This window comes from Lampetra planeri, chromosome 45 (assembly GCF_965212315.1).
Source record: "Lampetra planeri chromosome 45, kcLamPlan1.2.h2, whole genome shotgun sequence".
NCBI classification, from domain to species: Eukaryota; Metazoa; Chordata; class Hyperoartia; order Petromyzontiformes; family Petromyzontidae; genus Lampetra; species Lampetra planeri.
The window spans coordinates 1,003,126-1,023,667 of NC_136151.1; the positions used below are offsets into that span (position 1 = coordinate 1,003,126).

The following is a 20,542-nucleotide window of genomic DNA, read 5'->3' on the forward strand; positions in this document are numbered from 1 at the left end:
CGATTGTCTGATTTCACTTTGACAACGGCACATGGATCCCGCATAACGCGATGGTTGTTAGTGAGAGAGAGAGTCGTTAAAATATGCAAATACTATGCTAAGAAAAACCTTAACGTTAATGAATGATTATACTCAATATTGTTCACGCAGTACCGCACTCCTTATTGATCATACGCAACCCTTATCACGTTGTTAGCACCTTGGGTCACGGGACAGTTGAATATTCTGTAGAGGATACGAGTACGTGCGGCGATTATGACTGAAAGATACTTGAAAGATTATACGGCGATAAAAAAAAACACAATCAAAAACAGTTATTATTCTTAAAGGCACCAATCTCAACAGATACATCGGCAGGTTATCTGACAACAGAATGGCTCGGAGTAAGGGCCTGCGACGGTGCTCCTTTCCCGAAGATCGTTATCTTGTACCAAGTTTACTAATTGGGGACCAGATCACCTGATAAGGATCTGGTGGGCCACCACTCCCCACGTGAGCATGGCTCGGCGGAAGGAGGTGCCAAGAATCAATTCGTATTGATGGATCTGTTGGGAATTTATGCGATTAAGAGTACAGCCCACTAAATATTAAAGATAAAAATTACGAATACTCTTATAAACGACGGATGGCCATCACTCGGTCTCGTTGTGATGCCTTCACAGCCACGGATGGCTTATGGGTTCGAGTGTGTTTGAGTGGTAAGAGTTGTCTTGAATAGTCAGTGTTCGGAGTCGGTTCTTTATGTCAAACAGACGCCTGGTGGTCGTGTGGTGAGGGGGCGGTGCGCGTCATACGTATCAGTCGCTCCCCTGTCACCGTGGTGAACTTGGTTCGGATGCCCGTTGATATGCTGTCGCAGTTCGGAACCCGGTCGGTAGGTGGCGCCCACAGCTCGCTCGCAGCGTGCAGTGTTGGGTCGTCGACCAGGGTGAGCACGAAGCCTCGTCGCCAAACCGCGATCCGATCCTCACCACTCCGGCGGCAGCAGAGACCTCCGACTCGGCAGAGGTTGACCCACGCAGGCCGAGTTGAGCTGTCAAGCGGGTCTTGCCCGCCTGCAGAGGAGATGAGGAGCCGCTTGAGTCGAGCCCCGAGAGCCGGCTCCGGTGAGCCGATCGAACTCGGCTGAGTCCCAGACGAGCTGAAGAGTCGAGCCGACCCGCTGGTCGCAGCTCGCTCCTGAGTCGACCCTCCCGGTCGAGCTGAAGATGAGTCGAGCCGACCCGCTGGTCGCAGCTCGCTCCTGAGTCGACCCTCCCGGTCGAGCTGAAGATGAGTCGAGCCGACCCGCTGGTCGCAGCTCGCTCCTGAGTCGACCCTCCCGGTCGAGCTGGTTTCCAATGCTCAGGGTCCTTTCTTTTATGCCGAAAAATCCCTTTGGGTCCTGCCCACAAGGCGGGGTTTCTTTCGATTTTTGCTGTGTCAGGATCTGTCCGTAGGTAGGTGTGTCCATGTGTGTGTCCGTACGTCCGTATGTCCTTGTGTGCATCACCCACGGTATATTCCGTTGTCATACTCCCTCCATAAAATCCACGAGCAAACAATCAGATGTTACAAATTGCCTCGAAGTCGTCTCTCTGTCTGGGTGCGATATTATCTCTTGTCTGGCCTTCTTCATGAACCAAAACACAGACGTTACAAATCGTCTCATAGGCGTTTTTGTCCGTGTTGCACGACCTGGAGGGAGGGGCAACACTCCCTCCGACCCTCACCGATGCACAAAGAAATGGCTAAAAAGTTTTAAGTTAACATTTGTCCCTTACCATTTCACAGTTATGATTCGGTATGTAACCTAAGGTCTGTCGTTTCCCATCGTGGTGCTTGACTCAAGTGGAGGTGTTTCCCCGAGCGTATACACACTCCTATCCCGCGCTGCGGGGATACAAAGACGGCCGGGATCTCCCTTTCTCTCCGACCCTGGGTTTAACATCGCTCTTTTATTATGTATTTTATATTCGACCTGGTGGTGATTCATCCCGTTATCCTGGCTTTTCATAAGTTTTACTTTTGTCTTCATGCATATGCTTATTATTATTAATTTATTTCCGATATCTTAGGTTAAGGGGTAAGTTTCTTGATCCTAGGAATTCGTATTCCTTGGTGTCTGCATGGTTATATAAGCGGAATATAGTTTACGGTGAATAGCGTTAACATTGATGTTATGTACGATATTATGTATTGTGATGTCTTTAACTTAACTTGTTTATCAGGGCTTTACTGACATGAAGTTGCATTTCATAGCCCCGCAGTCTTTGCCCCACCCTGTCTCTGCTCGCCGTTGTTGTTGCTGTCCAGCTGACGCCGTTAACTCAAGGCCTCATTAATTTCCGTCACTCCTTGTAGGTGAGGGCGGTTGAACCTTGGAGTCAGTTCTGGTTTTTGTCTGCCTGCTTCTTCTTGTGTCCCCTGACCCCGGGAGTTATTATTTCTACTTTTATGGCCTGTCGAAGCCCGACTCGCTGTTGCTGGGCTGGTGGGTCGCTGGGTTGGTGTCGTTCCCGGCTTTTTGCTTACGTTTGCAGTTCGCCGTGCTCTTAATTTCCTTCCCTCTTCAACCTTAAATCGACTATTCGCTCCTGTCTGGGTGCGATTCAATTTTGACTTAGGAAGGTTCTGATTGTCATATGCTTCGGGTCGAGTTGTATAAAAAGTATTAAAGTATGGAAATAACATTTCATATTGACTTAATGATGGTGATGGTTCAGTAGGCGTAACTTGTGGCCTGGTTTAATTGGAGTGGGTGTGAATATCAATAACTTTAGCCTACCCTGTTGTTAAATTCCGACTTTAACGTTACTTTAATAGCAATACAGAATAATTGAGCTTTTTGTCTTAACTAGGCGAACGCGAACTTCTGGTGACCCCCGCAGCCTTGTTGTTGCTGAGTCTGCATCCTTGAGAGATATACAACACTCTTATTCGTCTCACTGTGGCCACCCAACCTTCTGCTCTGGGAGTGTTATTCTTAATTTCAGGTCAAAGGCCCCCTCACGTTCAGACGTGCAGGGTTGTTTAAATCAGCTCCCTCCCCTGTGCACGCAGCCTTGAGCTGACCCACTTATTTAATAATTTAATTCCTTGGCCTTTTGGGTATCTTTGCTCCCTCCAGTTCATTACTTAACAACACCTGGTGTTTTGCAGTTTGCTGCGCTTTGGTGTGTTTTCATTCATTATATATCAATTTTGGAAGAAGGGATAGTATACAACAACCTTTTTCGCCGCCCCGAAACATCCCCGAGGCACAAATCACTGTGTTGCAGTGGGTTATAATATAGACAACTTAAAATGGTATCTTCGTTAGGCAATTCACCTTGAAAAAATATTTATATTTCGAATGTATTAAACAACACAAAATTTATAGCAAAGTATTTTTTTATTCGAAAATGTATTTCTCATCTCCAGCTGCTTGGTAAGGCAGCGCCTCAATGCCCCTAGTAGACGAACCACGCCTGTTTGTCTCCCCAATGGCGAGGTTTACATACTGCACCAGGTACCTATTTGGGGCTGAGTCGACCTAGCGGAGGGCCATGACACGTTTATATAATTGTCACTGGTGTTGGCCGTCAGCGGGAGTCGAACTCGGCTTGTCGGGTTCGGAATACAGCACGGTAACCTCAACACACCACACAACACGGGAAACACAGAGTCTAATTAGGGTCCATATCTCTCTACATACACATAACTAGGCACACAAAGTGTAAGGAGGGTCGAGGTCTCTCTACACATAGACAATATTGGATACAACTGCATGCAATGGCATTTATTAAGAAGCACATCACGATCGTTCACTTATTTTTCCACCAAGTGACAGACAGAGCTCGAGTTTGAGTCTGGGTTGGTACTGACCTGAGCTTCTCATGCACAGGATCCTGAAAAACACAAACCCACATTTTATGTTAACATTGACAACCTTAACAGATGTCCCATCAGAAAATTAACAAATACCTGCAAACGGAGAATTATGAAACTATAGTTGTTTTACCTTGACATGAACAAAGCTCTACAAATTACAAAGCACTCTAGTCCAGCACATAAATAAATGCTTGAATGATGTTAAAAAACTAACGTATTTGATCTCTGAATATGGTGAATTTTTACTGAACCATTCCAGGTCTGAGTGTCGCATTGAAGCAAAGTTGCATCTATTTCTGGACACCACCGCTTCCCCCCACATCGAAAGATACTGAAATAAATTGCCGACAACGTCAACGTCTCCCAGAGTGGTAGGTGACCTTCTTCTGGTTATTGATAAACTAAGGCTATGAGTGAATGGAGGTGGTGCCACCTGCAGGAAGGAGAGTGGGTCCTGCACGTTGAAGACAGCGAGCAGCTGGTTGATCTCCTGCTCCAGGCCGCGTGCTCTGCTCTCGTAGTGATCAATGTCCGCCTGGATGCGGGACAGCACGGAGTGGCCCTCCTCGTCCACGCGCTCCAGCGCCTCCCTCTCCTCCTCCCTCAGCTGTTCCCTCCTGCGCTCAAACTCTCGGCTGATCCGCTCCCTGATCCCATGCAGAGATTCCTATGCAGAGATACGATGACGCGTTATAGAATCGCTCATCATTTAAGACAGTGCGATGTGACATCATAGAGCATCTATGAGATCTCTTTTACCAGTGGCAAAATATAGCAGTAGGTTTTCACCCTTTTAAACTGGTACAAAACTGACACCTTTATTCAAGGCATCATGTTTGCAATAACCACAACACAAGTAGTCAAAAAAGCAAACAACACGTAAACCCGTAAAAACAAAGTTTTTCACTATAAATCCTTTATATGCGTGGCCGCGAACTTAATATAAAGGATTTTAAAAACATATTCGCCAGTGGAGGACGCGGGGATCGATCCCGCGACCTTTGGCATGGGAAGCGAGGGCGCTACCAACTGCGCTACTCCGCCACGGCCTGTGAAGGGGTTACGCTCTGGGCTCTTATACTGTGACGTTCAGCCAAAGCCACGAATGAGTTCTATTTGAATATATGTAAAATAATTTTTTTTGCCTAAAAAGTGTAACATTTTGGGAATTTTTTTTCACGAACATTAATTGTCTGTCACAACGAGTCTGTGTGGAAAATGTCAGCTCGATTGGATCACGGGAAGTGGGTTAAAAAACGACCGAAAGATTTGCACGGTCGTAAGCAAGCACGCAAGCAAGCAAGCGAACTTAATATAAATGATTTAAAAATATATTCGCCTGTGGAGGACGCGGGGATCGATCCCGCGACCTTTGGCATGGGAAGCGAGGGCGCTACCAACTGCGCTACTCCGCCACGGCCTGTGGAGGGGTTACGCTCTGGGCTCTTACACTCTGACGTTCAGCCAAAGCCATGAATGCGTTCTATTTGAATATATGTAAAATAAATTTTTTTTGCCAAAAAAGTGTAAAATTTTGGGAATTTTTTTTCACGAACAATAATTGTCTGGCACAACGTGTCTGTGTGGAAAATGTCAGCTCGATTGGATCACGGGAAGTGGGTTAAAAAACGACCGAAAGATTTGCACGGTCCTAAGCAAGCAAGCAAGCACGCGAACTTAATATAAAGGATTTAAAAAGAAGCAACTCTGATAATGATAATAATATGCACTGTCCTTGAAGTTGATTGGTCCACACCCGAGATGGCTTTCTTTAGAGCCTAGTCCCCATTGGTGTTGGACCAGATGACACCAGAAGGCGTACAACTCAAACACAGTGCAATATCAGAGTATTGAGAGCTCGGGTAAGCATTTACTCTATGAGATCTCTTTTACCAGTGGCAAAATATAGTAGTAGGTTTTTACCCTTTTAAACTGGTACAAAAACTGACACCTTTATTTAAGGCATCATGTTTGCAATAACCACAACACAAGTAGTCAAAAAAGCAAACAAAAAAAAGAAAGCCGTCTCGGGTGTGGACCAATCATCTTCAAGGACAGTACATATTATTATCATTATCAGAGTTGCTTCTTTTTGTTTGCTTTTTTGACTACGTGTGTTGTGGTTATTGCAAACATGATGCCTTGAATAAAGGTGTCAGTTTTGTACCAGCTTAAAAGGGTAAAAACCTACTACTATATTTTGCCACTGGTAAAAGAGATCTCATAGAGTAAATGCTTACCCCGAGCTCTCAATACTCTGATATTACACTGTGTTTGAGTTGTACGCCTTCTGGTGTCATCTGGTCCAACACCAATGGGGACTAGGCTCTAAAGAAAGCCGTCTCGGGTGTGGACCAATCAACTTCAAGGACAGTGCATATTATTATCATTATCAGAGTTGCTTCTTTTTGTTTGCTTTTTTGACTATTTGTGTTGTGGTTATTGCAAACATGATGCCTTGAATAAAGGTGTCAGTTTTGTACCAGTTTAAAAGGGTAAAAACCTACTACTATAGTTTGCCACTGGTAAAAGAGATCTCATAGAGTAAATGCTTACCCCGAGCTCTCAATACTCGGATATTGCACTGTGTTTGAGTTATACGCCTTCTGGTGTCATCTGGTCCAACACCAATGGGGACTAGGCTCTAAAGAAAGCCGTCTCGGGTGTGGACCAATCAACTTCAAGGACAGTGCATATTATTATCATTATCAGAGTTGCTTCTTTTTGTTTGCTTTTTTGACTATTTGTGTTGTGGTTATTGCAAACATGATGCCTTGAATAAAGGTGTCAGTTTTGTACCAGTTTAAAAGGGTAAAAACCTACTACTATAGTTTGCCACTGGTAAAAGAGATCTCATAGAGTAAATGCTTACCCCGAGCTCTCAATACTCGGATATTGCACTGTGTTTGAGTTATACGCCTTCTGGTGTCATCTGGTCTAACACCAATGGGGACTAGGCTCTAAAGAAAGCCGTCTCGGGTGTGGACCAATCAACTTCAAGGACAGTGCATATTATTATCATTATCAGAGTTGCATCTTTTTGTTTGCTTTTTTGACTATTTGTGTTGTGGTTATTGCAAACATGATGCCTTGAATAAAGGTGTCAGTTTTGTACCAGTTTAAAAGGGTAAAAACCTACTACTATATTTTGCCACTGGTAAAAGAGATCTCATAGAGTAAATGCTTACCCAGAGCTCTCAATACTCGGATATTGCACTGTGTTTGAGTTGTACGCCTTCTTGTGTCATCTGGTCTACCACCAATGGGGACTAGGCTCTAAAGAAAGCCGTCTCGGGTGTGGACCAATCAACTTCAAGGACAGTGCATATTATTATCATTATCAGAGTTGCTTCTTTTTGTTTGCTTTTTTGACTATTTGTGTTGTGGTTATTGCAAACATGATGCCTTGAATAAAGGTGTCAGTTTTGTACCAGTTTAAAAGGGTAAAAACCTACTACTATAGTTTGCCACTGGTAAAAGAGATCTCATAGAGTAAATGCTTACCCCGAGCTCTCAATACTCGGATATTGCACTGTGTTTGAGTTATACGCCTTCTGGTGTCATCTGGTCCAACACCAATGGGGACTAGGCTCTAAAGAAAGCCGTCTCGGGTGTGGACCAATCAACTTCAAGGACAGTGCATATTATTATCATTATCAGAGTTGCTTCGTTTTGTTTGCTTTTTTGACTATTTGTGTTGTGGTTATTGCAAACATGATGCCTTGAATAAAGGTGTCAGTTTTGTACCAGTTTAAAAGGGTAAAAACCTACTACTATAGTTTGCCACTGGTAAAAGAGATCTCATAGAGTAAATGCTTACCCCGAGCTCTCAATACTCGGATATTGCACTGTGTTTGAGTTATACGCCTTCTGGTGTCATCTGGTCTAACACCAATGGGGACTAGGCTCTAAAGAAAGCCGTCTCGGGTGTGGACCAATCAACTTCAAGGACAGTGCATATTATTATCATTATCAGAGTTGCATCTTTTTGTTTGCTTTTTTGACTATTTGTGTTGTGGTTATTGCAAACATGATGCCTTGAATAAAGGTGTCAGTTTTGTACCAGTTTAAAAGGGTAAAAACCTACTACTATATTTTGCCACTGGTAAAAGAGATCTCATAGAGTAAATGCTTACCCAGAGCTCTCAATACTCGGATATTGCACTGTGTTTGAGTTGTACGCCTTCTTGTGTCATCTGGTCTACCACCAATGGGGACTAGGCTCTAAAGAAAGCCGTCTCGGGTGTGGACCAATCAACTTCAAGGACAGTGCATATTATTATCATTATCAGAGTTGCTTCTTTTTGTTTGCTTTTTTGACTAGTTGTGTTGTGGTTATTGCAAACATGATGCCTTGAATAAAGGTGTCAGTTTTGTACCAGTTTAAATGGGTAAAAACCTACTACTATATCATAGAGCATCTCAACACCGCTTTGTCTCTATACTCTGTACAAAGAGGCAGTCGACTTACATTGTGAGAGCTTGGAGGAAATTCAATGCATCGTTGATTAGAATGGGATTCAATTTAATACACTTCACAGGCAAATTACAAGAGGGAATCGTGAAGCTGTCGCCTCGCTTTCTACCTGCATGTGCCGGTAGTCGTCCTTCAGCGACTGAGTATGTGACGCTGCCATCTTCTTGTTCTCTTCTCTCCTCGTCTTCTCGAGTCTGAGTTCCTCCTGCGTGGGGTAGAAGAACAAACGTGCTCAATACTCGCATCATCAGCAGCACCCGTTGCCTCTCCACTGTTCGACAGATATAATAACTGCATTTGTTATTTTAAAAATGTACATATAAAGTAAATAATTATAAATTTAAATGTCATATTTACATTTTGACTTAAAACTTTCGTGACTGCAGGGATTCATATTCTTGGTTCTTTCGGTAAAGTCACATAGATATAATTTTTTTTTTAAATAAAAGCAAAACAAATGATGAAAAAAATGATGATGAAGACTGCTTGTGTTGCAATCGAAAAGTCGTGGGTTTTTTCTTTTCTTTTTAAATATAATTAATTAATTTACATTTTCTTTTTCTTTTCTATCTACGTGATTTTACCGAAAGAACAAAGAATATTTCGATTTAAAGCTTTCGTAACTGCATGGATTCATCTTCTTGGTTCTTTCGGTAAAGTCACGTAAAAGGGAAATAATAAAATAATAAAAATAAACCATAATAAAATAATTCTCACGACGTTTCGGCCACAACGCAAGCAGCCGTCCTCAGGTGAAGAACAGGTCTGAAGAATCAGTTTTGGCGTGTTTCAGATCTGACTTGTGCTCGCGGGCACGATCAGAGATATGGCGTTTCGTTTCTCCAATGTAGCAATCACTACAACTGCAACTCAGTTTCTTCCGCCATTGCCGATCATTGCTACAACGCTGTGGGCTCTCATGAAATTGTCTTTTCCGAGACTAAGGTGCTCTGCAAGCCTCCTGGCTACCAACAAATGTTTGTACACGAGGCCATCCAAATATACAAACACAGACATAATTTCAACCGTGATGATGGGTACAAACTTAGTAATCATTGGAAAGATGTTATTAACCATGCAAAAAAAAATTAATTACACATATTTGGAGCATTTCTGGCAGCAATTTCAGCTGCACCACCTCTACATAACAATAGGCTCAGTCAACCATTCTACACAACAAAGACTCATTTCCTGGCAGCGATTTAAGCCGCACCACCTCTACATAATAATAGGCTCAGTCAACCATTCTACACAACAAAGACTCATTTCCTGGCAGAGATTTCAGCTGCATCATCTCTACATAACAAAAACGCTCAGTCCCTTTTACATGCACCTTTACATCATCCGCACCTAGTTTACACAACAAAGGCTCATTCCTAACAGCGTGCTTCAGCCACACCGAACCTTGCAAAAATAATATTCAGGGCCTACCTTGGCTCCTCCCACCCTCAACCAGTATATATACAAATACTGTTTCCTTGGAATTTCTCTCACTTGATACTGCTATCGTGCTGTGACGGTTCCACCTGAAGACGGAAGCTTGTGTTGCCTCCGAAACGTCGTGATTTTTATTTTATTTTTTATTTTACTTTTATAAATTTTAATTTTTTACCTACGTGACTTTACCGAAAAAACCTAAGAATATGAATCCTTCAAGTCACGAAAGCTTCAAATCTAGAATTGACTATATATATTTTATTCTCCGCAGGGAATGGATTCTTTGCTCCGCTGCAAGTCTCCTACCACCACTATCCCACTGACATATTTCATCGTCTCCTCTTAGTACCTTTCACGTGACGGTCAATGGTATAGTGTATAGCAGATTGTATAATAATAATAATAAATAGTATAAAAGTGTAATGTTTAATATAATGTATAAGGTAATATATAGTATCGTAATTGTTTAGTGAATATACAGCAGTGTGGTATATAGTAGGGTGGGTAGAATAATACATAGTGTAATATGACAAGGTATAGTCTAAGGTGTATAGCAATACAATATATAATTTAATGTTGGGTTTGTCTATGGCAGTACATAGTACGGGGTAGACCCGTGTGATGTAAGAGTAAAAAGTTTAGCTGGAGGCATATAATATTTTTTGCGACATAGAATTGTAATGTATGACTTACTGTTAGTAGCTCAGCTTATTGGACAGTATATTTAGTATATTGATGATACTGATGTCGTTAATATTTTAGTTTCTTACGTGGTGGTTTAACTGCTGCAGCTCCATACTATTGTAGTATTCTTGAATGAGACAGAGACTTCGTAGAGGCCACACGCTTTTATTCCAATAACACTAGTCCTCCGGACTCACTGGGGGAACAGTCCAACCACACAACCTAGGGAGGTACAGCCTCCGGCTCTATTCTCATTACTCTCCTTCCGTAGCCTACAGCTACTCTGTTACTCTCCTTCCCTAGCCTACAGCTACTCAGTTACTCTCCTTCCCTAGCCTACAGCTACTCAGCCCACTCAGTCCCAGCGGGGCGGCATCCTCGAGGCTTGGGGGTCCAGGATCTCGGGCCGCACCTCCTTCAGCTTCTCGTGAGATGGACCCCCTCCGCTCTCCGGGAGCCGTCTTATATCCCCTCTCTCTGAGGGGCGGGGGTGTCTCGGGGCCCTGGCTCTCGCCAGCCCCCTCCCCTCAGAGCGGTTCCAACCACCTCTCGTCCCTGCCGGTCCGGACCGGTCCAGAGCGGTACGTACCTCTCCCCTAGCTTGTGTGACCTGTGTGACCTGTGTCAACCTTGGTGTCAACCTTGACCACCACACTATTAACATTCCTTCCCTTTATTAATGCTAACCCTATTCCCTCCCTTTGATGCTGCTAATCCTGCATAATGCACGGGCATAATATGACTTTGAAAACCCCCCGCCCACCTCCTACGCATTTCACAAGTAGTGACTAAACCCATATCTGCATTTCCCATATATATGCTAAATTCCTCTTGATATGCAAATTCCTTTGTCAAGGCGCTCTTCCCCCTCCAACCCAGCTTAAATATACGCTTCCAAGCCTGGTGATGTTCATTCAGTTACTGTCTTTCCGACAGACCTGTTCTTCACCTGAGGACGGCTGCGTGAGAATTATTTTATTAGGTATTATTTTTATTATTTTATTATTTCCCTTCTACGTGACTTTACCGAAAGAACCAAGAAGAACAAAGAATGTTTATGTACAGTTTTATGGTCAGTAGCTTACATACCAAGTGCATTCATTGCATGCAAAGCATTACGGATATTCATCTGTCAAGTACCGAAAGTTGTTAATCCTAAGTAATCAATAACATAAATAAGCAAATTATACACCTCCTTCATGTATCTGTCTATCCTCATAAAAACTACGAATATATTCACATTAAAATATATTTTATACATCCCAGACACAATGGATGAGACACGATGTCAAGCCCGGTCCAAAAGGTTGCTTGTATTTGATCAATGCTTCTGAAATGAAGCACTCCCGGAAGACCGTGAGGCTGATGGGTTGAGTATACCAAATATATCATGGGACCTCCTTTGCCAGTTCCAAAATATGCGAATAAATGTTCCCCTTCTTTCTGGCAACAAAGCAGGTGTTAAGATGTTAGAAAAAAGGGGAAACCGTATTCTCATATTTTGGTACTGGCAAAAGGAGGTCCCATGATGTAGCTGTTCGCCCCGAGCTCTCATTACTCTGATAGTGCTTGTCTTTGTGCTGTACGCCTTTTGGCGTCCTCTGGTCTAACAGCTTTTGAGACTAGGCTCCAAAGAAAGCTGTCTTTGGTGTAGACCAATCAGTTTCAAAGACAATGCATATATTATCAGTGTTTTTTGTTTGCATTCTGACCACAAGCATTGTGGTTAGTGCAGACATAATTCCTTGTAAAAGGTTTCAGTTTGGTGTTTTAACATCTTAACACCTGTTTTGTTGCCAGTTAAAAGGGGAACACCTATTCTCATACCGAATATAGTTATTTTTTGTGGCTTGAGGAGCTGCTGATCATTTATCCCTATCTGCAATCGGCATCAAAGGTGAACAAAACATTTTTTCTAAGCATTTCATCTACAAGTGAGATTAAAGTTTAAAATCAACTCTGTACAAGTTTTTTTTTACAGAATTTGCAAAAAAATGTATTGTCTCAGATTAACTGTTGGTACTCCAAAGTCTGCATGACGTGGGCCAAATGGTTAAAATCGCCTATAATGATTTACATCTTAACAATGTGTTTCTTTAAATTATGAGCTGATTTTCCAATATGTAATGATACAAAATTTGGGTTTTAATCAATAAAATGTGTAATTTATGCAACTTTGCTTCAAGAGCTGCAGTATATGACTGGAATTGTTACATTTGAAATTAGTAGAAGAAGTGGAGAAAATGTCTTTATAAAAACACACACATGAAAGAAAAATCTTCAAAGAAAATTGGTTAATATTCTTGGTTCTTTCGGTAAAGTGACAAAAGCTTTAAATAAATAAATAAATGGGTTAAGTTTACTTGCACAATTAATTATATGTTAAAACATGGCTTACTTTGCTGTTATAGTAAAATATTTTCACTTAACGTTTCTGCAAGAGAGACATTTACTTCATCATCTACTAGCAGGAAGTACCCGGCTTTGCCAAAGGGAAAAATATATATTTAAAAACTTGTCTTTTTCTTTAAAAACATAACATATACATACACAAATACTCAGCTATTATAAAAGCCTAGCGTTCCGTTTGTCTGTCCATTTGTCCATCAACAAAATTAGAAGATCCTTTTCAGAAGGCCTAAATTGAAAAGTGGGGGTAAAAAGTTGAACTAAGCTTTATAAATGTGTTTGACTCCCCCCCCCCCCCCCCGCAATTTTTTTACCCTCCCCACACCCATTTTTTCTTATTTTGGAGGCATATATACCTACACACTCTACATACAATCGAATAAGTAGTATCTAGTGACTCTACAGTAGTATTTAGTTACTCTACAGTAGTGTCTACTGACTCTACAGTAGTAACTACTGACTCTAATTTCTACTGACTCTATAGCAGGAGCTACGGACTCCACAACAGTATCTCTTGACTCTACAGTAGTAGCTACTGACTCTACAGTTGTACCTACTGACTCTACATTAGTATCTACTGACTATAGTCGTATATACTGACTCAAAAGTAGTATCTACTCACTCTACAGTAGTATCTACTCACTAAACAGTAGCAACTACTGACCCTACAGATGTAACTGAACACATGGGGGGGGTGGGGGTGGAGAGGACATTTGTCGAAGTGAAGGGCATGGCGCGAAGCGCCGAGAAGCCTTTAGTAGGAGGAAAAAAGTGTATTGGGCCGTCTTGCAGCAGTAATGCTGAGGTCCTATCGTTTTTTGTTTTCTGTTAAGTCAGCCGCTGCTCCTCCGCTGTTTGTTTTGCGAGCCACAGCATCTTTCTCTCTTTGTGTTTATCTTTTTGTTTTGGAGTCGCCGCACAGAAAAATTGTTTGCGTTTCAAGGGGCAACCGCGAGTCGGCGTTCATCGCATGTGCATATGTGTGCTTTGGTGCATGCTCAAAGTTATCATTACGATTAGCGTACATTTTTCCAAAATGTGATTTTCTTAGTTTAGATTGGACCAAGAGCAAAAACAAATAGCAAGTGTTCATTCAGGGGCTTAGTTTGTTGTATCTGTGTACTTTGTTGAAACGTAAACCTAAACGTTTGTCAGTTAAAAGCGTTACAAGGATAGGCGTACACAGACAGAGAGACAGACAGGCAGACAAAAAATTGTGATTATAGGTAAGATGCTGACAACCCTCAACTGTTTACCCCGGAATCTCACCAATTGCACCTCACAATTACAGACCTGGTTGTGTTAAATGCCACCCAATCCGAAGAACTCTACCTAAGCCCCAGGCAGCATCTCACTAGGGCGACACAACCTCGAACTCTCCTCATCATTCGCTCTCTCATCAATCTGTCTAACCACCGCAACATTCTAGGTGTTATATTGGATTCAATACTCTCACTGTATAATCATGTCCTTAACACCGTGAACGGGTGAAATCATCACCTCTTGGCTTTATGGTATTTCCCACCGATGCTGCCAGCTGCCAGATTCAGTACCAACTTTTTTAGAAGGCGGCTCGAATTGACATTCAACAAAAGGGTGTTTTTCAAACCACAATGAGCGGTTGGATATCAAAATATAAAACCACTGAAAAGTGGCGTTTACCACGCATTTTTCTTCTGGTGTTAAAACGAATCATCCAATTTACATACAGCACACAGACATTGTAATGTGTAGCTCATTTTCTTTTTTTACACGAAATTACTATGTCCATAGTTTTTTCAATATATATTTTGGAACAGATCTGTAAGCTCGCGTTATTGTTGCAGAGATCAGTTCTGGCGCAATCCCAACTCTGTGCTCCGGTCTCTGAGCGGCTCCACTCACCTTCCGTGCCTCGTGCTCTTCCTCCACGCTGCTGAACTTGTGTCCCGCGTGCTCCCCCACGATGGCGCAGCTCGTGCAGACCAGGCTCTCGTCCTGCGTGCAGTAGAATTCGAGACGCTTCTTGTGCCTCTTGCACTTGCGAGCTTCCATGTTGGCACCCAGCTCGACCAGCTCATGGTCTTTGAATTTTGGATTCTGCAGGTGACGCTTACAATGAGACTCACAAAAAGACATCTCGCACGTCAGGCAATTTCTCACAGCAGGGGCTTCACCATCCAGACAGCTGTCACAGGAAACTTGCAGTGATCTTTTATTTATCACATTGAGCTCCTCTACAAGGCTGGCGAGCGCCACGTTCCTGGTCAGCTGCGGCTTCTGCTCGAACTCGGCTCGGCACTGGGGACAGAAGCAGCGCCCGGCCACCTGCCACGCGTCCTCCAGGCACTGCAGGCAGAACGAGTGGCCGCAGCTCAGCGTAGATGGGCAGTGGAACGCACCCAGGCAGATGGAGCAGCTGAGCATCTCAGATGCAGCAGCAGCTGGGGTGGTCATGACTCTGCTCCTCTCTCAGTATCTCAGCGAGTGTCTCAGTGAGTGTCTCAGTGAGCGTCTCAGAGAGTGTATAAGTGAGGGTTTAAGTGGGTGTCTCAGTGAGCGTCTCAGAGAGTGTCTAAGTGAGGGTTTAAGAGAATGTCTCAGTGAGTATCTCAGTGAGTGTCTCAGCTAATGTCTCAGAGGGTGTCTCAGCAAGTGTCTCGATGAGTGTCCCAGGGAGTGTCTCAGCGAGTGTTTCAGCGAGGCTCTCAGCGTGTGTCTCAGCGAGTGTGTGGAGATCACAGAATGCTGTACGATTGAAGCAGGAAGAGGAAAGTGTAACCTAACAGCGCAGTTACTAAGGAGAAGAGGGTGACGGGCCCATTCCAGGAAGAGCAGCGTCACCAATTGAATCCACTTGCACAGTTGTTGATTTATTTTCTTTAACGAGTCAAGAACTCAAGAGACCAGGAGAGAGGAGTCAAATTTGCAGGAGTGACCTGGGTCACCAAAAAGACAAAAGCAAAAACAAGAGAAAAGCACAACAATGAAGCGAAGCAATTGGAACTAAATGACAACTGCACAACGTAGGGATTTTTTTAAAAAACTGCACAAAGATGTATCAATGCCGCATAAAAGCTAAATTTAAATTTCCCCAGATTGATCACAGCACAAACAAAACAACTAAACTACAAACACAATAAACATATATAGGGTGACTGGAGTGCTTACATTTAAACAGACGAGGACATAGATGCAGCAAATCTGGCTGTGACGGTCCCACCTGATGACGGAGACTTGTGTTGCCTCCGAAACGTCGTGATTTTTATTGTTTTATTTTTATTAATTTCATTTTTTACCTACGTGACTTTACTGAAATAACTAAGAGTATGTGTATGTGTGTTGAACTTCTTTAGCACCGTATGTAGCCAACTTCACTAATCGGAGGTGCGGGGTCAAGGGCAACAAACTAAACACAAAAAGCCGTTCTAAAGAAATGAGTTTTCAATCCAGATCATTTAATTTTCCTATGCTGATGACCGAGGAGCGTATGCTCAGTGCAGACAGTCACAACGCCAGATCTGTGTTGGCTCCACAGCGTGGTCCCCATTTCCCGTTGCCATTCGTCAGCGCTATCGCCGTGCGTTATTTACACAGCGCCTCCAATGCAGGGCCTCTCAAGGCGCCAGGAGAAGCGGGTATTGAACAACAGCACAACTTTGTGAGGAAGCAGATTACAGAACAAGTGATGCTTGATGCAAATATAATAGAGAAACATACACACTCCACGTGGATAAACTAGATTGCAAAGGATAAAATGTGCTTTAGAATACTGTCTGTTGATGTCAAATTCATTTAAGTTACTCATAAACTGTCTGGAAATTACGCCTTTTCGTCTTAAATCGATAAGTTTGGGGCGTTAAATTTACGTATCCGACGATATTTTTTTTCTTAAGCATCAGTATCGGCATTTATTCCACCTATTAGCCCCGATGTTGTAAACCTATATAATTAACCAAAAATACGATGCTTGTACTGGTATGTTTGGCAGTCGTTATTGCTATGTGTTAAAGGATCCGGTAGACGGAGCTCTAATACAAGCGCGAGGTGAAGCAGCTGAGGCGTGCACTTCAGTTGCTAGCACGTTCTGGTCGTCTAACATTAGCAGTGCGTGACCCTTCATTACCTCACCCACTCTTCTCCACAGCATCCGTGTCTGCACGTAGCCTATTCAATGTTGCTACGACAAAGGTATTTGTTAATGTGCAACATGCACTGTGAAAATGCACAGAGGCTGTGTTTTCTTAGCTACAATCCGCCTCTGCTTGAGTGGCCGTCCTCAAGAAGTGAATTCTGATGTCTGAGCACTGCCAGACAGCCAAATAGCTGAAGTTCAATTTGCAAGAATATTTTTTCATGTTAAATCTGTTACAAAGTTATTGATTTGTCTATTTGTATTTATTTATCTGCTTGTTTATAGTATATTTTAAGTTACATGTTCTCAAACATTGAAAATGTAATCAAGTGATTTTAAAATGTTGCGTTTTTTTTTTACAAAATATCGTTCGATATATCGGTAATCGGTGGACTAGGATTCTCTAAAATGGGTATCAGCATCGGACCCAAATCTGGCATCGGCCGGACTCTAATTTAGTTTTTCACAGATAATGGGGGTTTAGCAGGTGGGACCTCTAGTATTGAAAAAAATGAAAACATTTCAATCTAGCACATAAAACAGTTATCATAATGCAAAGCAATCCTGACTTGTGTCAGCCATATCCCCACGCTGAACCCAAACGCTGTGTGCCAAGGCAGTCCTAGTTTGTACATAAAATAGTTACCGTAAGTTACCTCCTTACTGCACCAATGCTCCAATACACTCCCATAAAATTAAGTTCTTAGAATATGTTTAAAGATCTTTATATATATTAGAACCTTGTTTATTTTTTCAAATAAGAAAACTGGCAGACTTGAAAAACAAACAAACCGTTGTGTTATTTTCAGGTTATTCATAAAAAAACTATTAACACCAACACGAACACTAATTAGAGTAAATAATAAAGAGTGTGGGGTGAAATAGAAAACATGTACAAACGTTTAAACCACCTATCTTAAATTAACTTGCACATTAAACGTTTTACATTTGAAATTAAATAGATGTTACGTTGAAATGTTTTGTATTTTCCCCTAAAATGATCGTGATTGTGCTATCAGCATCATGTCATGAGAGTATCAATTCTAATCTCTTGCAGAGATCACATTCAGAACAACCCACAGTGGGCATCAGAGGGCTCCCTTTGAGATCCCTTTAAGTAACTTCTGATCCACACAGCAGGGAGAGAGGCGTAGCGGTTTTAATATACACCCGGGGGTGCTCCAAGTTTCGCCTTGTTTAACATCGGTTTTGGTAAATAGATAAATCATAACACAAATGCACAACGTTACTTACATTTTTTCTGTTAATTAGTTATTTGAACAGTTTTTATTCATATTGCAATCATTTGATTGGCTGCCTTCCAATAAATCAGAGCGCTCTCCTTGCCCCAAACCCTGCGCCCATCTCATAGGGCAGGGGGTGAGGGCTGCGCGAATGTGCGGAGAGGGTGCTGGGGGGGGGTGTCATGCGAGATGGGGGCACCTAAGGGTGGGGAAGATGGGGGTGTTGGGTGAGGGAGGCTACTAATTTTACTGCCAGCACTGATCCAGAGATGTAGCCTGAGTGACGAATTCTGACTAATTCTAGACATCGTTTGGAACCCAGCAGTGCCTGGAACGGTGCTGGTGCGCGCCACGTGAGGGCGCTACCACTCCACTGCAGCGATTCGCGGGCGCACTGAATAATTAACGTGGCAGCCTTCAGTCTTTGTCACAGTGGAGCTAAGATTCCAATCATAATGGTTACATTATTTAATTAGTGTCAGGAAACTCTTCGAGCAAAAACTAAGGTTGTATAAATGCATTTATCCTGTCCTCTTCAGTCAATCAATCTTTATTCAATGTGCCAATATCGCCCTCAATAAAGTGGGCATCAGTGCACATTGCAGCAAAATGGAACTGGTACAGGGGGCATAAAGCAACAGGAATGGACGAAAGAATCAGTTACGACCTCAGCATATCACACCGACTGATGAAGACCGCTTGTGTTGTGATCGAAACACCGTTGGTTTTTGCTTTATTTTTAATTTTATTTCATTTTTATTTTCATTTTCTATCTGCGTGACTTTAACGAAATAACCAAAGAATAAGGGAAGACACCGTCTTTTCCCCCCTCTTAAATTGTGGATGTTACGGGCAGGCGAGTGTGAAAAGATGCGTCTCGTACAGACCACGGAGTCGAGAGACACTCGGCGCGTTTCCGACGCCCGGTGGCAGGGTGTGCTCGAGACGGCTCGTCCCCCCAGCGTCAGGTGAACAATCCTGATACAGTTTGGATAAATTTATTCCATCACTTGAATGCTACCCACCAATTGTATATCATATGACGTATAGAGAAAATAACTAGTGTTGAGAATACATTTGATCAAATATACCATGCGTGACAAACCCCTCCCAATTTAGGCACACGAGTTATAATATGAAACTGAAAGTGTGAAAAAAAATCGATAAGAATGGACGTGAGGAGCAGTGAGTGGCAACTCTGCTGAGCAGCTCACAGCCCAGCTGCTTGAGTGGAGGAGGAAAAGCGAGTTTCGGGGCGAGGGTTTAACTTTAAAGAGTCAACATATATGCTGACTGCCATGGGCAACATTTGAAAGATACATTTGAAACGGTACTGTACTGAACAAGTTTCGCTTGATTTGCGACACATTGTTCCGAAGGAAAGAATCATTGATGAGGTCATTGATTCTTCAAATAAAAACAAAAGTGCTATTGCATTCGTGTGTCACCTGACATTTTAATGGGAGACGCTTTGTTCAAAATGCTGAACTGAATTTCCAATATGAAAAAAACGAAAATGGACAAAGACACATCAAGATAGTACTGGAGTTGTTGACATTTAAATTGTTTGAGTAACTGGAATTTATTATCCTAAAGTAATCAACATGGTTACTCTGGATACTTTGTAATGTATGTTCGTATGTTTAAGTATTGATGTTGACTTGCTCAGTGGATCATTGTGGAATCGTAGGATTGACGCCCTGCATCTACCGTGACCTGTAAACGAATCGTCACAAACAAGCTGCGCCATCGGCATGCCGGGTGTGTTGTATATGTCGGGTCTTTAAAAATGAATAAAAATATAAAAAAATTAAATGAAAATGGAAAAATACGTAATTATCTAAAAAAATGTATTAATATAATTACGCACATAATTTATGCTAATTAGGGAGGTGTAATTGTAATAAGGTATGCAAATTTATACGACTATGATAATGCATGTCGTTATGTTAATTAAGCCCCGTCTCGTTGTCGAGGGTCGTATTATCAATCAGGATAATACAATGAGTTGTATGAAGTTATGCAAGTGTGATGTAATTTTGCTAAATTAATCTCGGCTTCGTTGTCCATGGTTGTATTATCGAGCAGGATAATACAATTATTATTGCTTTAAGTTTTAATGATTATGTCTTAGTGTGTTTAATAACTTTGACAAAGAAACTTTGACAAAGAAACCCCCTCGCAACTCGAGAGAAGGGATGGAGAAATACAGATGCAGCAGGAAACAAGTGGGACTGACAACCCCGAAGTCAGAGGGAGACAAAATCTTAAACCAAAGTTGCCAGAATATGCTGTACTGAAAGCGCCAGAAAGGGCGGAACCAGG

General features: G+C 42.4%; 1 protein-coding gene across 1 annotated transcript in view; it reads right to left on the reverse strand.

The window, feature by feature from the left end:
- The window catches only part of LOC144732971 (E3 ubiquitin/ISG15 ligase TRIM25-like), a 28,421-nt gene extending 12,686 nt beyond the window's left edge, over positions 1–15,735 (reverse strand). Inside the window, exons 1-4 of the mRNA XM_078614639.1 lie at positions 14,744–15,735; positions 8,439–8,534; positions 4,286–4,519; positions 3,847–3,869 (exon numbers count right to left, since the gene is read on the reverse strand). Coding sequence (XP_078470765.1) covers positions 3,847–3,869; positions 4,286–4,519; positions 8,439–8,534; positions 14,744–15,295 — 905 coding nt within the window. The 5' untranslated portion in view covers positions 15,296–15,735. The remainder of the gene's footprint in view (positions 1–3,846; positions 3,870–4,285; positions 4,520–8,438; positions 8,535–14,743) is intronic.
- Between the last annotated feature and the right edge of the window lie 4,807 nt (positions 15,736–20,542).